The following is a 14,378-nucleotide window of genomic DNA, read 5'->3' on the forward strand; positions in this document are numbered from 1 at the left end:
ATATGTTGTGCATCCAAAAACATTAGCTAATAATTTTAATGTATTAGTCTCTTAAATTATTTGGAGTTATAAACCAAAGTTTTGGTAATACTAGCTTTTAGACCAATTTTTAAATGTATTAGTCTTAAATCATGTAGAAAACAAAAAGCAGTAAGCAGTATCGTTACCATGGTTATGATAATACTAACTTTTGTAATTACACACGTATTTTTTACTGAGATCTTTATTTCTTCATACAGCTTTGAGTTACTGTCTGATGTCCCTTCATTGTAACCAGCAGGACTCCCTTTAGTGTTCCATATAGGGCAGCTCTAGTGGTAACAAACTCCCTCAGCTTTTCTTTATCTGGGTATGTCAATCTCTCCCTCACTTTTAAGGAGAGTTTTGCCAGATATAGGATTCTTGATTGACAGATTGTTGTTGTTGTTTAGCACTTTGTATCAGTTCAGTGCCTTCTGGCCTCCAAAGTTTCTGATGAGAAATCTGATCATCTTATTGAGGATCCCTTGTATATTACTGAGTCATTTATCTCTTGCTCCTTTCAAAATTCTCTTTTAACAGTGTGATTTTAATGTGTCTCAGTGTGGGTATCTTTGAGTTACCCTACCTGGAGTTTGTTGAGCTTCCTGGATGTTTATAGTCATGTTTTTCATCAAATTTGGGAAGTTTTCAGCCATTATTTCTTCAAATATTGTCTCTGCCCCTTTCTCTTTTCTCCTTTAGGGACTACCACAAGGTATATGTTGGTCTTCTGGGTGATGTTCCACAGGTTTCTTAGGCTCTGTCACTCTTCAATTTTTTTTTTCCTTTCTGTTCTTCTGACTTGATCATTCCCATTGTCCTGTCTTCAAGTTCGCTCTTACTTCTGCCTGCTGAAATCTGCCTTTGAATCCTTCTGGTGAACTTTCATTTCAGTTATTGTATTTTTCAGCTCTGAAAAAAAATTTTGGTTTCTTTTTAGGTTTTCTACCTCTTTGTTGATATTGACATTTTGTTCATGTATCATTTTCTTGATTTTATATTTTCCTTTAATTACTTAATCCTCAAGGCTGTTGTTTTAAAGTCTTTTTCTAGTAGATCTATTAGATCTGCTATCAGGGACAGTTTCTCTTGGTTTATTTTTCTTCTTTGAATGGGCCATGCTTTCTTGTTTCTTTGTATGCTTGTGATTTTTTTGTTGAAAACTGGACATTTGAAATTAATAATATGGTCACTCTGGAAATCAGAATTTCCCCCTTTCCAAGGGTTTGCAGTTTTGTTTGTTTTTAATCATTGTAGGCTGTCTCTGTGCCAAAGGACAGCCTGAGGTGTAAACTTGGGGGTCTTCTCAGGTCTGTTCTGAGCCTGCACCTTCCCTTGAGCATGCCCAGTGACTTTCTAGTTTCCCTCATATATGCAGTTGCTTTTGAATGCCCTAATCTTTAATGTCTGGCTCCCAAGAGGGGAGAAAGAGGAAAATGAAGTGAGGAGGGTGGAGAAAAGATACTGGTCCTTTAAATCCCCTGCAAGTCCTTCAGCCAGATGGGGAGGGCCTTGCAACAATGGGGAAAGGTGCAACAATGGCCACAGCCTCTTTGCACCTCTGGGATCAGAAGCAGCAGTCAGCAATCACAGCACAGATCCCCAGTATTTGGAAGACAGGGTCCTTCTTGTTCATCTTGGCTCCCGCAAACTGTTCCAGGAACATGTGCACAGCTGCCTGCCATGGAGCTTGGGGGTGAGGTATGGGTAGCTGCCATTTTGTCAAGAACTAAAACTGACCAAGATCAAAATTAACTGCAATTTTATATCCATGCCTTCCCCTGAAAGTTGCAAACCTTCAATAGACTCCAGAGATCTGAAATAGTTACATCAGACAGACTCTGCCAGTGTTACCATTGTCTCTGTAGGAAGATAAATCTCTGGTGCTCTGCCATCGTCTCAGAATCCTGTCTGTATTTTTGAGGTGGAACTCAAATGTACAGTTAACCATTTTAATATATTTTGAGGAATCAGATTATAAAACAATGCTCAGCATGATCTCAGGTTCGTAAATATATGTGCATAGAAAAAAGATTAGAAGGAAATATATGAAAATGTGAATAATGGTCACTGCTGAGTGGTCACATTACAGTTTTTTTTTCTGCCTACATTTCTGTAATCTCAAATTCGTTTCTGTAACTTCTTTATAATCAGAAGGAAATGATCCTTAAAAAAAGAGCAAAGACCTCTTCCAAGTGTGTATTCAGTTCACAGTGTGTTCAATGACAGTGTTCCTCAGTTGATCTTAAAGTTGTTAGTAGCTTACCTGTACCCTCGTTTCCTTTCTATTGCATAAAAACAAAAGTTTCTTACATTACAGGTAAATGTCAAAGACCTTGATCCAAAATATGCTCATATCCAAGTCACATATGTGAAGCCCTACTTTGATGACAAAGAACTCACAGAAAGAAAGACTGAATTTGAAAGAAACCATAATATCAACAGATTTGTTTTTGAGGCTCCTTATACATTATCAGGCAAAAAACAAGGTTGTATAGAAGAACAGTGCAAACGCCGTACGATCTTGACTAGTAAGTAGGACTTGGCATAACTTCTTTGTTTGACATATGGTCTTTTTTGATACACAAAAGTAGCAGCTGGTCAGCAGGAAAATGTAACTGAAATTTTAATCACTCATTGTTCTGCTGTTCAGTCACTAACTTGCACCAACTTGGCTATGTCATAAACCATTGTTTTCCCATATGTAATTCATGATTGCTCTGAGTTATCTTATAAAGAGAATTTCACCCTCAATCCTAAAGTAATAAGGTGCCTATTTGGTCCCCTGAGGTATTTTCTACAGAATGCACAGGGAGAATTAAGCACAACAGATTTTTTTCCCTTTAATTTGGCTGTTTTATTTACTATCTTAGAAACTCATTTGTTCAATCTTAACATTTAATAGCTTCAAACTCATTTCCATATGTGAAGAAGAGGATCCCTATAACCTATGAACAGCAGATTAATTTAAAGCCAATTGATGTTGCTACTGATGAAATAAAAGATAAAACTGCAGAGCTGCAAAAGCTTTGCTCTTCTGCTGACGTGGACATGATTCAGCTCCAACTTAAACTGCAGGGCTGCGTTTCAGTGCAGGTATGGTGGTTGCTAAACGTGTATTAAATATTTCTCAGTGTTCCTCTTGCTCTCATAAGGGCACAGAGCAAGCACTAATGGAAACTGTTATATTGAATGCAAAAACCTGTACGTTTTTGATTAACTCAATAAAGCAATTATGTTCAATTTCTATAAATTTTGTGTTCCGTCAGAGGACCTTAACATAAATCCCTCTGACTGTAGCCAAGCCCTATATTTACATATCAGAAATCATTAACATATTAGAGTATCATCTTTGCAGATGATTTACTTTAATTTTTTCAGATAAATTTATAGTATGAATAGTAAATGTTAGAGAAAAAACGTGACAATGAATTATATATAGTTCATGTATAACTGATAAATTGTGCTCTACACTGAAATTTGACACATTGTAAAATGATTATAAATCATTAAAAACGTTAAAAAAAAGCATAGTAAATGTTTCTCAGATGTGGATTTTTAACATACTGTTTTTTTTTAAAGAGAAATGCAAAAATTACTTTTTGATTACATTCCAACAACTCTCATTTTCCTCCTTTTGTAATTTAGGTAAATGCAGGTCCATTAGCATATGCAAGGGCTTTCTTAAATGACAGTCAAGCTAGCAAGTATCCACCTAAGAAAGTAAATGAGTTGAAAGACATGTTTAGGTAAGTGCTTTGTAGTTCTCAGATTAGACCTCTATTGTTTTACTCTATTTTCTTCTTAAAAGAAACCAAAATATTCACCAAATGTCCCTTGAGAAAAGGACATTCTCTGTTCTCTTTCACAATATTTAAGTGACCTTCTAATGGTACTTTAAGTAGAGAGGAAATGTGTGATCTCTTTCCTACTGCAGCACTTTAACAATGTCCTAGTGACCCAAGAGATTAAATATGCCAATTTACTTGATTGCTTTCGATATTATGACAAAAACACAAGCCTACGTTCATCACATGATTTCCTCCTCTGTCTGATTGATCTCATTTTACAGCATTTCAGGCCATTTAGGGTAGGAAGGGTTGGATAGGCTTGCTCCTGTCCCATGTCGTTTAGTTCCACGTGGGTTCCCCAGCCTAGGGCATGTGATATCTCGTCTAGAATAAGCATCCTTCTAAGCTAAGGCATGTCCTGAATGGTCTTGCATTAGAAGACAAAATCTATTTCATCTATAAAAGGAGTTTACATTCAGAATAAAAGAGACAAATGAGTAAGGTAAACTAATGACAAAGATAACTTATCCACTCATTTGCTCCCAACTTATTTCACTTTTCCTCTCTGTGTTATCAGCTGTTTTCAGGTTAGAGTAACCAGCAGTCATTCAATGTTTATTAATGCCTGGCATATACAAAAAGATTCTACTAGTTGCTATGACAGGGATACAAAACAAATGGGCAGTGAGGTACTTTGTCCCCTAAGACATACATTCTAATTATGGACATTAAACATAAATACGTGAAATGATGGAAAAATGCTTGTATGATAAGTCATCAATTCTCTGTCCCCACTCTTACCAGCCCAGGGCAGATACTTCATACCTATAGCACCCAGCACTGGACTGGGTACATAGTTAGCCTCAAATAAATTATTTTTGAATGAATAACATTATCTACAGATGTAAATTAATGTTAGCACAACTTTAGCTGATATCATATCAAGTAAATGACTGAGCAAGTAGGCTTCCTAGAGGGTATATGTTTTGAGCAAAGTAAGAAAACCGAAGGAGAAAGGTGGAAGAGATATTTCAGACTTAGTGGCACTAGCAAAACACAGAGATAAAATACAGGAGTCTAATCTTCCTTCTAGGTAAGCCATGGTTAAAGTAAATACTAAATTTTCAGTGAGACTTTCTAGGAATAACAAAAACTTTATCTTTGATCTTCATCCACAGGAAGTTCATCCAAGCATGCAGCATTGCACTGGAACTAAATGAGCGGCTAATTAAAGAGGATCAGGTTGAATACCATGAAGGGCTTAAGTCAAATTTCAGAGATATGGTGAAAGAATTATCTGATATTATTCACGAGCAGGCAAGTATTAGGATGGTTGAAAACAAAAATTTGATCTGGGGTCCCTAAATAGTTACTTAGCAAAACCTATTGGTTTGAAACATGTTACCTTGAAATTACTGAGTCTGTTATTTTGAAATTTGCTCATATTTAGTCATTTAAATGATATAATACAAATCAAACGTGAAGCAGTTCTCTGAAGCAATTGCTAAAGCAATTGTCAGTAATAAATCATTTTGTTCTTGTGCCACAGTGCCATTAGAAGTGAGTAGCTGAGCAAATCTGTTGATCTACTATGAACATGGATAAGAGTCTTTCAGAAAGGATCCTAGAGAAGTGAAATTATTGGCTCAGCAACCAAATCCCTAAATGAATATCTCTACCTTGGCTGTAAGAAACTAGGTACAGGTTCCGCGTCTGCAGATTCAACCAACTGCCAATTGAAAATATTTTTAAAAAATTCCAGAAAGTTCCAAAAAGCAAAACTTGAACTTGCTGCAAGCAGCAGCTCTTTACCTAGCATTTACATTGTATTAGGTATTATAAGTAATCTAGAGATGATTTACAGTATACAGAAGGATGTGCATAGGTTATATGCAGATTTTATATGAGACCTGCACATCCTCAAATTTTCATATCCTAGGGAGAGGGGGCGATGGTCCAGGAACTAATCCTCTGAGGATACCTGGGGGCAACTATACTATCATTTAAGTGAGATCCTGAGTGACTTCCAAAATTTGGGAATTGTCTTAACTACCCATACAGCCTGCAAAACTCTCTATTTTCATAAAACTTAGCATTTTAATCTGTGACTGAGTGTTAATGACAGTTATAGCTAACTTAGTAAAGCACAATCTGAAAAATATAGAAGCAACAATCTGCTCACCACTTACAGCCAAATTGTTATAATTAAGTAGTTATGACTTTTATATACCTACTTACCTTAAAATCAGAGTACTCCTGGATTATCCTGGTAAACTTCATTCCTACATTGCAGTCCTGAGATCTGTTTACAACCAATCTATACATGGATGGTCACTTAAGTGTTTTAAAATCTTCAACACATTTGTAAAAGTCACCACATGATGGATGGTCTTGATCCCTCAGGTCCTGAGCCTATTAAGCTTATCATAAAATCTCCCTCATTTCCTTACTAAGGAAAACACCCAGTAAGATTAATATTTGCTTCAGAAACTCTTCAACCTCTCAACTTTTTAAGAAATTAAGACTCCTTAAAAGAAACAAGGATAACTACAACCCTTTAGCGAATGCATTCTTAACGATGGTTCCAGAAAGGAGAACTTCATCTGTCCTGTTATCTGCATTTCAGTGATCACTTGAAGGCACTCCCCTGTGTGAGACCATCATACAAAGGGTGTACTTACAAATAGGCTGACAGTGGTTAGTACCCAAAGAACTGCAGTGAATTGATGGGGAAAAGAAAAGATATTTCTAGGGAAACAAAAGCTAGTTGACTCTGAATCAAGTTCTACCTCTCTGAATTTGTTTTACATGCTTTCTTAGAAAGGACTATGGGAAATTTAGTTACAATTATCCCACGGTTGCACTGAGTGACCAGGAGTCTTAATTTTCTAACCATTATCATCTCTATACCTAGTATAGAGAAACCAGTCAGCCAGACTTTCATCATCCCATCTGTTCAATGAGACCACTTACCCCAGTCTCCTACTCTCCCATTCTCATGGCTGGGAAACTTGTTGGCTTGCGGAGTGTTGGAATCAGTGTTCTGTTAGTTCTTTTTGCCGTCTTTACTTATGTTAGCCCACTTAGGAGTGAATGCAAACTGTTCCAAGGCATGCCTTTGCTGCTCAGTTTTCAGAAGCCCTTTTTTGCCTCCTTCCCAAAGCAGCCAGGCGATCAGGGCTAGGAAAGGAGGGAATCATTCTACTTCCTTTATTGTTTGTATTTCAAGCTCAGCCCATGAGTACAGTGGGGGTTTAACCTCTCTACCGTCACTGTTCTGGGGTATACTTTTATCAAATAGATTATATAATTTATTCCTAGAAACTGTCCAGTTTGAGTTTCTATTCTCCATAGTCCATAGGAAAAAAACAGCAAAAACTGCTCCTTCACAAAAGATATAAAGCAATTACATCATTTTAAGCCAATGTGTATTATATTAGTTACATAATTTACATGCAATTGTATGACCTAGCCTTGAACTCGATTATTCAAATTGAAAGCAAATTATTCAATTTACTGCTATTACTGTGATCAAAATATTTACAGCAGTTATTTTATAAAGTTCTCTTTTCCCTTGTTAAAAAAAATTCAACTGAGTAAATTTTAAAGATCTTGGCTTTATTCAGTAATTGAGGATTTGGGCAGCATCCCATCTAGCAGACAGAAAGGCGCTCCGAAGAGCTTTACAAAATGGAAGACTTACATGTAGAAGGAGGCAGAGCAAGGAAGTTATTCTAGAAACGACCTGATTGTTTCAGGCAAGGGCACCTTCCTTTGGGGCAGGGCAAGGGTCTGTCAGGTGGATTATCTCACTAGTACCAAGTAAGTAATTCCAGACTGAAAGTAAGACACATACTTTTTTGGCTGGTTAAGGTTACCACCAGCCTGGAAAAAACTGAAACTGCAATTAGATTAGGTATTAAGTCTCAGGCTTTTAGCACAAGTGACTCTATTTTGGGCCTCTTGTCTCTTTTTTAACACCCTGATGAAGCATGGATTTTACAAATCTGCTGTCATATTTCCTACCTCTCTCATTGAACTTCCATAAACCATGGCTATTTTATCTAGTTGTAGAGACCAGTATTTTAGATCCTTGATATAATTATGTATTGATAGCTAACCCAGAAAAGCCTTAGTTTCTATTGGTTTATATTTATGCAAGCTATACTGTCATACTGCATCATATCCAGGTATGCCTTACTTTGGGCAAATGTTTTAGAGTGAATTTTTGTGAATCGGTATTTCCTATTAGATTCTCATATAAAAGAGAGCCTTTTTTAATCATACACTTTGAGACACATTACTTCCCAGAGGAAAATATAATAATACAACAAAATAAGATAAAATATAGCTGTACGCTGAAATACAAATTATCTGTTGTGCTCCATAAATGATTACTTGACAAAAAGATAATGGCCTGGATATTCCTTGGCCCTTTGCAATGTAATCTGCTACACTATACCAAAATGTGAAGTCCTTTTAAAAACTTCTTTAGGCTTTTGACTTTTTTGTAGGGATTTATATTATCTTAAAACTATTAATTGCAGATTTCTAAATTAGATAGATTTAGTGGTGGCCATTGTCGTTTCTGTTTTGTTTTATTCATAATGAATGCTCTATTGGCTTGTCGCATCTGACAGGTGTGGATAATCTCTTACATCTCTCCTGTGCTTTCAGATTAATGTTAGGAGTTACGATTTTTGTGAGAGAAAATTTCTCTATTATGGACTTTATATGAGACATGATATGTAGCAACACAAATGACATGACCCATTACTGCCACCAGAGACCAATCTGCAGGCTTAGTACTGAAGTTTCAGAGCTAACTTGAGAACCCAGTGTTAAAAGCGTGAGACCTAAGTTGGCACCTAATTATAGTAAAGAGGTTGGATGTGATGTGTGTGCTATTCTTTTCTTTCTCCCTAATCCACCCATGAGATCTCTGTTGGATAATTTTAAAATGTCTATAGTAATATGAATATATATGTTTATATACTTATGGGGTATAAAATTTATATTTATTAAATTTTTAATTTCCAAGAAAAGTCTTCTGTATCACTTAGCTTTTAAAATTGTAGTGTGTCTTTAGAAATAGTCACTTATTTTCTCTTCATTTAATATTATTTCCCAAGTCTCCTGGGAAGGAGCATGGTATTTGCGTGTTTGAAAAGCCCCACAAGTGGTCCTGAGAACCGCTGTTAGAAGATGATCCATAATCTCGTATCAGAGAGTCCACTGTTTAGGGCTCTTCATATGACCATCTGTTAAAAATTTTTTTTAAGATTGTTAATGTCTTGCTTTTGATTGAATTTTGCATTTGACAACATTTTGCCTTTCTTAATGAGTAACCAGATTTTTTCTGCTTTTTTGATATGCTGCCTTTGTAATACAGCTTTGAAGACTTGAGTCGGTAATGTTATTCTTTGCTCTTTGTGCTTTATATCATTTTAAATAGCTAAGTGTTAGTGATAAATTGAAATGTGCCTATGATTTCATATACACATACTTTTTCGGCAGTGGCTATTTGGCTTCATGATAAACATGCAGGTTTCTTTCGTTCTAGATATTACAAGAAGACACAATGCATTCTCCCTGGATGAGCAACACATTACATGTATTTTGTGCAATTAGTGGTACGTCAAGTGACAGAGGTTATGGTTCCCCAAGATACGCTGCTGAAATATGAGGATGTGGAGATGTAAAGTGGCAACAAGACTGAACTTTCTCAGGAATATCTGGAGCTGTGCAAATGTTAACATTTAAAGATTTGATATACATGGAGTGTTTCTTCCTGACACCAAATTTTCATGCTTTCAAACAGGGTGCTTACATATTTGTAAATATTTAAGCAACTTGAAAGTGCCTGGAAAATTGCACCACTGTGCTTGGTTTGTACTTTTTTAGGTAAATCTATATACCAAGAAGTAGAGCTCAAAAACATTCATTCGAATTGCTTAATTATTGCTTAAAATAAAATGGTACTATGTAAAATTGTATAATGGAACACAATAAAAGGTAAAACTTATTTGTAATTAGAAGCGAAGGAAATAATACTTTGAACTTAGCATTTTTCTTGACAGGAAGCTCAATTCATTATACTAATCCTTGGAGAAAAAAAAAGATAACATTTTCATAAAACATGAATACTTCAAATTGGGGAGATAATTTGAAACCTTGCCTACCAATGATCAAGACCGGTCTAAAGGAAACAAAAGCATCATTTAAAAAGGAAAATTTCACAAAGAAAGGATATATATATAGAATACCAAGCTTACTGATCCTTCAGGTTTTGATCCAATGATGCTAGGTATCCAGTCGGTCTCTCTCCAAGATACAAGATGAGGGATTTGTACGTGGCATAGGTGTGCCCAGCAAGCAGCATGTCCTGCCCAAGGTTTATCATCTGAGGCAATCCATAAAGCTAAACAAAACATTTCTGAGAATTTGCAGTCAGTACATACTATGCAACTTCAGAGCTTTAGCGGCAGAGTCTGAGGGGTAGGCATTTTTGTAATTATTATTCTTTCCAAGGTTAACAAGCACTTTGATAGAACTTGCTGGTTGCAGCGTTTCTTGGGTCAGTGTACATAACCACCACAGATTTAGCAACTGCTAGCTAAGGATAACATCCCTAACTATGAAGAAACCTCAGACTACCTAAATAATTCAGGAGAGACCAAGATGTGAAGAACTTTTTTTTTAAGCTTGAATTCTCCATATAATTTTAGCTGCCTTTTATGTAAACTTTAAGTCCTAGACTTATTTTTTGTATATAGTTTAGCCTATTTTACAGACAAAAAAAAAAAGAAACAAAAAAGAAAAACAGATCCTGAAATATAAATGGAGTGCACGGAGCCTTAGCTTTTTAAATACTTTGTGATCAAGTAAATCTCAAGAGATTATGCACCTGGCGTGCCCATTTTTCTTTACATGTCATTTTTAACCTTTTAGGGAAGTATGAAATTATTTATTGAAGGTTTATTTTGTATTTCAATAGGGGATTCAGAAATTTCAGAGGTGGCTTATAATTCCTTAATATCTTGGAGTAACCTGTAGAGTTAGTTTCGTCTTTAAAGTGACTATATTTGGCATGTATGTATAAAGAACTGTCACCTAGAGTGAATGCTGCCTTCTGAGAATGAGGCATCTTGGGGAATCTTCAGTGCTCTTTTGTCAATGACTCGTCCCTATCATGTCCCTCAGCACAGTATTGTGCCCTGTGGGTAATTTTTTTTTGAGTATAATAAATGGCCCTCAACTAGACTCAAGAAACTTGCAGTCTAGTTGAGGCAAGATATACACAAAATTAAATAATACATGAATTAACAATATAAGACAAGAAAAGTTGCCAAATGAATGGCACTGGCCATAACTCTTACCACATTCAAGGAGTGAGGGGTCACTGTGAATTATAAATGTTCAGGAATGGTTTCATGGGCAAAAGGCAGCCTTGAATAGGCTTTCAAAGATGAGACGGTATTCTAGGCAGGAGAAACACCATGAACAAAGTTGCAGAAAGAATTAGTGGAAGTTCAAGGCTTGGTGAGGAGATCAGTTTTGTTCAAGGGAGTAGTAGATCACATATCTAGAAAGAAAAACTCGTATCTAGATTTTGGAAGACCTTGAATGCCAGGCTACTATTTAGACTTTACTCAGTAAACATTGGGGAGCCAGTTAAGGTGTTTTGTTTTGTTTTTTTTTTAAGGTTTTTAAACAGATTATTTGATTAAATGTTATTTTTAGAAATTTCATCCTTTATATTGCTGTCAGTTGTATTTGAGGTGGGGACAAATGGAAATACGGAAACCAGTTAGACAGTTCCTACAGGAATTTAGTTATGAGTCCATAAGCCCCTTGGTGTGAGCAAGGATGGAGAAGAAAGGAGAATCACAAGAGATACTACATGAAAAGACTGGACATGACTTATTGATGGCTAAGGAGAAAAAGGGAAAAGTTCAAGATAATTTTGTGTCCTGTGGCCAATGAGTTCTCCAGGTCATGGCACAATTTTGCTAGATTCATTCCGCCAACTTTTAGACTGAGGGCAGAAAGCTATAGCGAACAAGTGGGCTAGACTAGAGAAAGCCAGCTATGTGTGTTTTGAAACCTGCATATATAAGGTATTACTGTTTATATAGTTTAATTATTTCATGATAAAGTCCCATCAAAGAGTACATTTCTGCTGTACTGATTATTTTGCAGTTAAGCTTGAGTCCAATTTTCCCTGGACGCTATTCTTTTGAGTCTTTAAACATATTGTAAAATGTGAGTAAGTCACCATTAGTAGTGTTAGTTTATCACTACAATGATAACCCATGGAGAAAATAAGTAGTTCCGTGCAGATTTTCCTAGTAACTAGTTGCACCACTGGCATCATGTCTGTAGCTGGGATTGTTACTATTACCATATTTATATGACTTCACTGCCTATATAAATATTATAAACATCTTTTTAAAAATGAAACCGCAGCAGTGGTAGCCACAGCCTTGGAACTTTGACCAACGTATCATAGAATTACAGATGATTCATTGGTTAATTAACAAACCAAATAGGTCAGCATAATAAAAACCCAAGCCTTTAATTATAAATACTAGTTTATCTGAAATGCAGAACCTGAGCAGTGTATTCAAATAATAAGAATTTCCAAATTCTTCAAAATATTAATAATCAGATACATATTTCAGGCTTCTGATCCACAAAATGGTGCACTACCTTCAGTCTCAGTCTTGTTCTAACAGTGCACTACTTCAGCTATCCAAACACAAGGGAAAGGAATAGAATAAAAGTTGGCTGGGGATGGGGAGTGGGTTTGTGGAAGAAGGCTATTCCTCAATCCTGGGAGTTGGCTGGTTCCAGTTACAACGAATGCTCTGTTCCTGGTCCCTAACCACACAATGGTCACTCTATGAAAAGTGTGTATGTATGTTTATTCAACTCCTGATTGAAATTGTGACTAAATTCTTCAAAGATTTTGCCTCTGTGTATAGCATTTTAAATCTTTTTGCAACATGCTTTTTTTTCCTCTTCTGTTCTCCTCTTTGAGATACAATTCATATACTGTACAATTCACTCACTTAAAATGCACAGTTCAGTGGTTTTTAGCATAGTCAGAGTTGTGCAACCATCACAATTAATTTTAGAACATTTTCATCACCCCAAAAGAAACCCCATACACATTGCAGTCACTCCCCATTGCCCACCAAGCAGCCCCCAGCCCCTGACAATCACTAATCTTTCTGTATCCATAGATTTGTATTCTGGACATTTGATACAAATGGAATCACACAGTATGTGGCCTTTTGTGACTAGCTGCTTTCATTTAGCCTAAGGTTCATCCATGTTGTAGCATGTAGCAAAATGTTCCTTTTTATGGCTGAATAATATTCCTTTTGTATGGATACACATTTTATTTGTTCATCAGTTGATGGACATTTGGGTTATTTTCACTCTTTGGCTATTACTGATAATGTTGCTATGAGCACTCATGTACAAGTTTTTGTGTGGATATGTTTTCATTTGTCTTGGGCACACACCTAGGAGTTGAATTACTGGGTCATATGGTAACTCCATGTTTAACCTTTGGAAGAACTGCTAGACTGTTTTCCACAGAAGCTGCACCACTTTCCAGTCCCAGCAGCAGTAAATAAGGATCCACTTTCTCAATATTCTCAACAACATTTGTTATTATCTGCCTCTTTGGTTATTACCTTCCTAGTGGGTGTGAAGTGGTATCTCACCGTGGTTTTTGTTTGCATTTTCCAAATGGCTAATGAAGTTGAGCATTCTTTCATGTGTGTGTTGGCTATTTTTATATCCTTATCTAGATAAGTCTATTCAAATTCTTTACCCATTTTTAAAAACTGATTTGTCTTTTTATTGTTGAAATGCAAGAGTTCTTTATTTGTTCAAGGTGCAAGTTTCTTATCAGATACATGATTTCCATATATTTCTCCTATTCTGTGGGTTGCCTTTTCACTTCCATAATAATGTCCTTTGAAACAACAGTTTTTAATTTTGATGAAGTCCAATTTATCTATGTTTTCTTTTATCACTTGTGTTTTGATGCTTATCTAAGAAGACATTGCCTAATCCAAGGTCATGGAGATTTTAACCTACGTTTCTTCGAGCTTTATAGTTTTAACTCTTACTTTTAGGTCTTTGATCCATTTTAACCTAGTTTTTGTATATAATGTGAGCTACAGGTTCAAATTTATTCTTTTGCATGTGGATATCCAGTTTTTGTGTTTTTTTTGTACCATTTGTTGAAAAAACTGCCTTCCTTCATTGAATTGTCTTGGCACCCTTTAAAAAAAAATCAATTGACCATACAAGTATAGGTTTATTGTGGACTCTCTGTTCTATTCCATTGATCTATATATCTTTCTGTATGCCAGTACCACATAGTCTTGATTACTGTAGCTGTGCAGTACATTTTTAAATTGGGATGTCTGAGTCCTCCAGCTTTGTTTTTTCAAGACTGTTTTGGATATTCTGGGTCCCTTGCATTTCCATATGAATTTTAGACTCAAGATTGTCAATTTCTGCAGAAAATAATAGCTGGCATTT

General features: G+C 35.9%; 1 protein-coding gene across 4 annotated transcripts in view; it reads left to right on the plus strand.

The window, feature by feature from the left end:
- DOCK11 (dedicator of cytokinesis 11) overlaps positions 1-13,602 on the plus strand; it is a 169,813-nt gene extending 156,211 nt beyond the window's left edge. For 3 of the 4 annotated variants that reach the window (XM_074359257.1, XM_074359258.1, XM_074359259.1), the window contains 5 exons: positions 2,342-2,552; positions 2,927-3,117; positions 3,670-3,770; positions 4,991-5,129; positions 9,376-13,602. In XM_074359257.1, the coding sequence (XP_074215358.1) occupies positions 2,342-2,552; positions 2,927-3,117; positions 3,670-3,770; positions 4,991-5,129; positions 9,376-9,498 (765 nt within the window). In that variant the 3' untranslated portion in view covers positions 9,499-13,602. The remainder of the gene's footprint in view (positions 1-2,341; positions 2,553-2,926; positions 3,118-3,669; positions 3,771-4,990; positions 5,130-9,375) is intronic. The other variant, XR_012504693.1, reaches the window with a different exon arrangement.
- The last annotated feature ends 776 nt before the right edge of the window (positions 13,603-14,378 follow it).

This window comes from Camelus bactrianus, chromosome X, assembly GCF_048773025.1.
Source record: "Camelus bactrianus isolate YW-2024 breed Bactrian camel chromosome X, ASM4877302v1, whole genome shotgun sequence".
NCBI lineage: Eukaryota > Metazoa > Chordata > Mammalia > Artiodactyla > Camelidae > Camelus > Camelus bactrianus.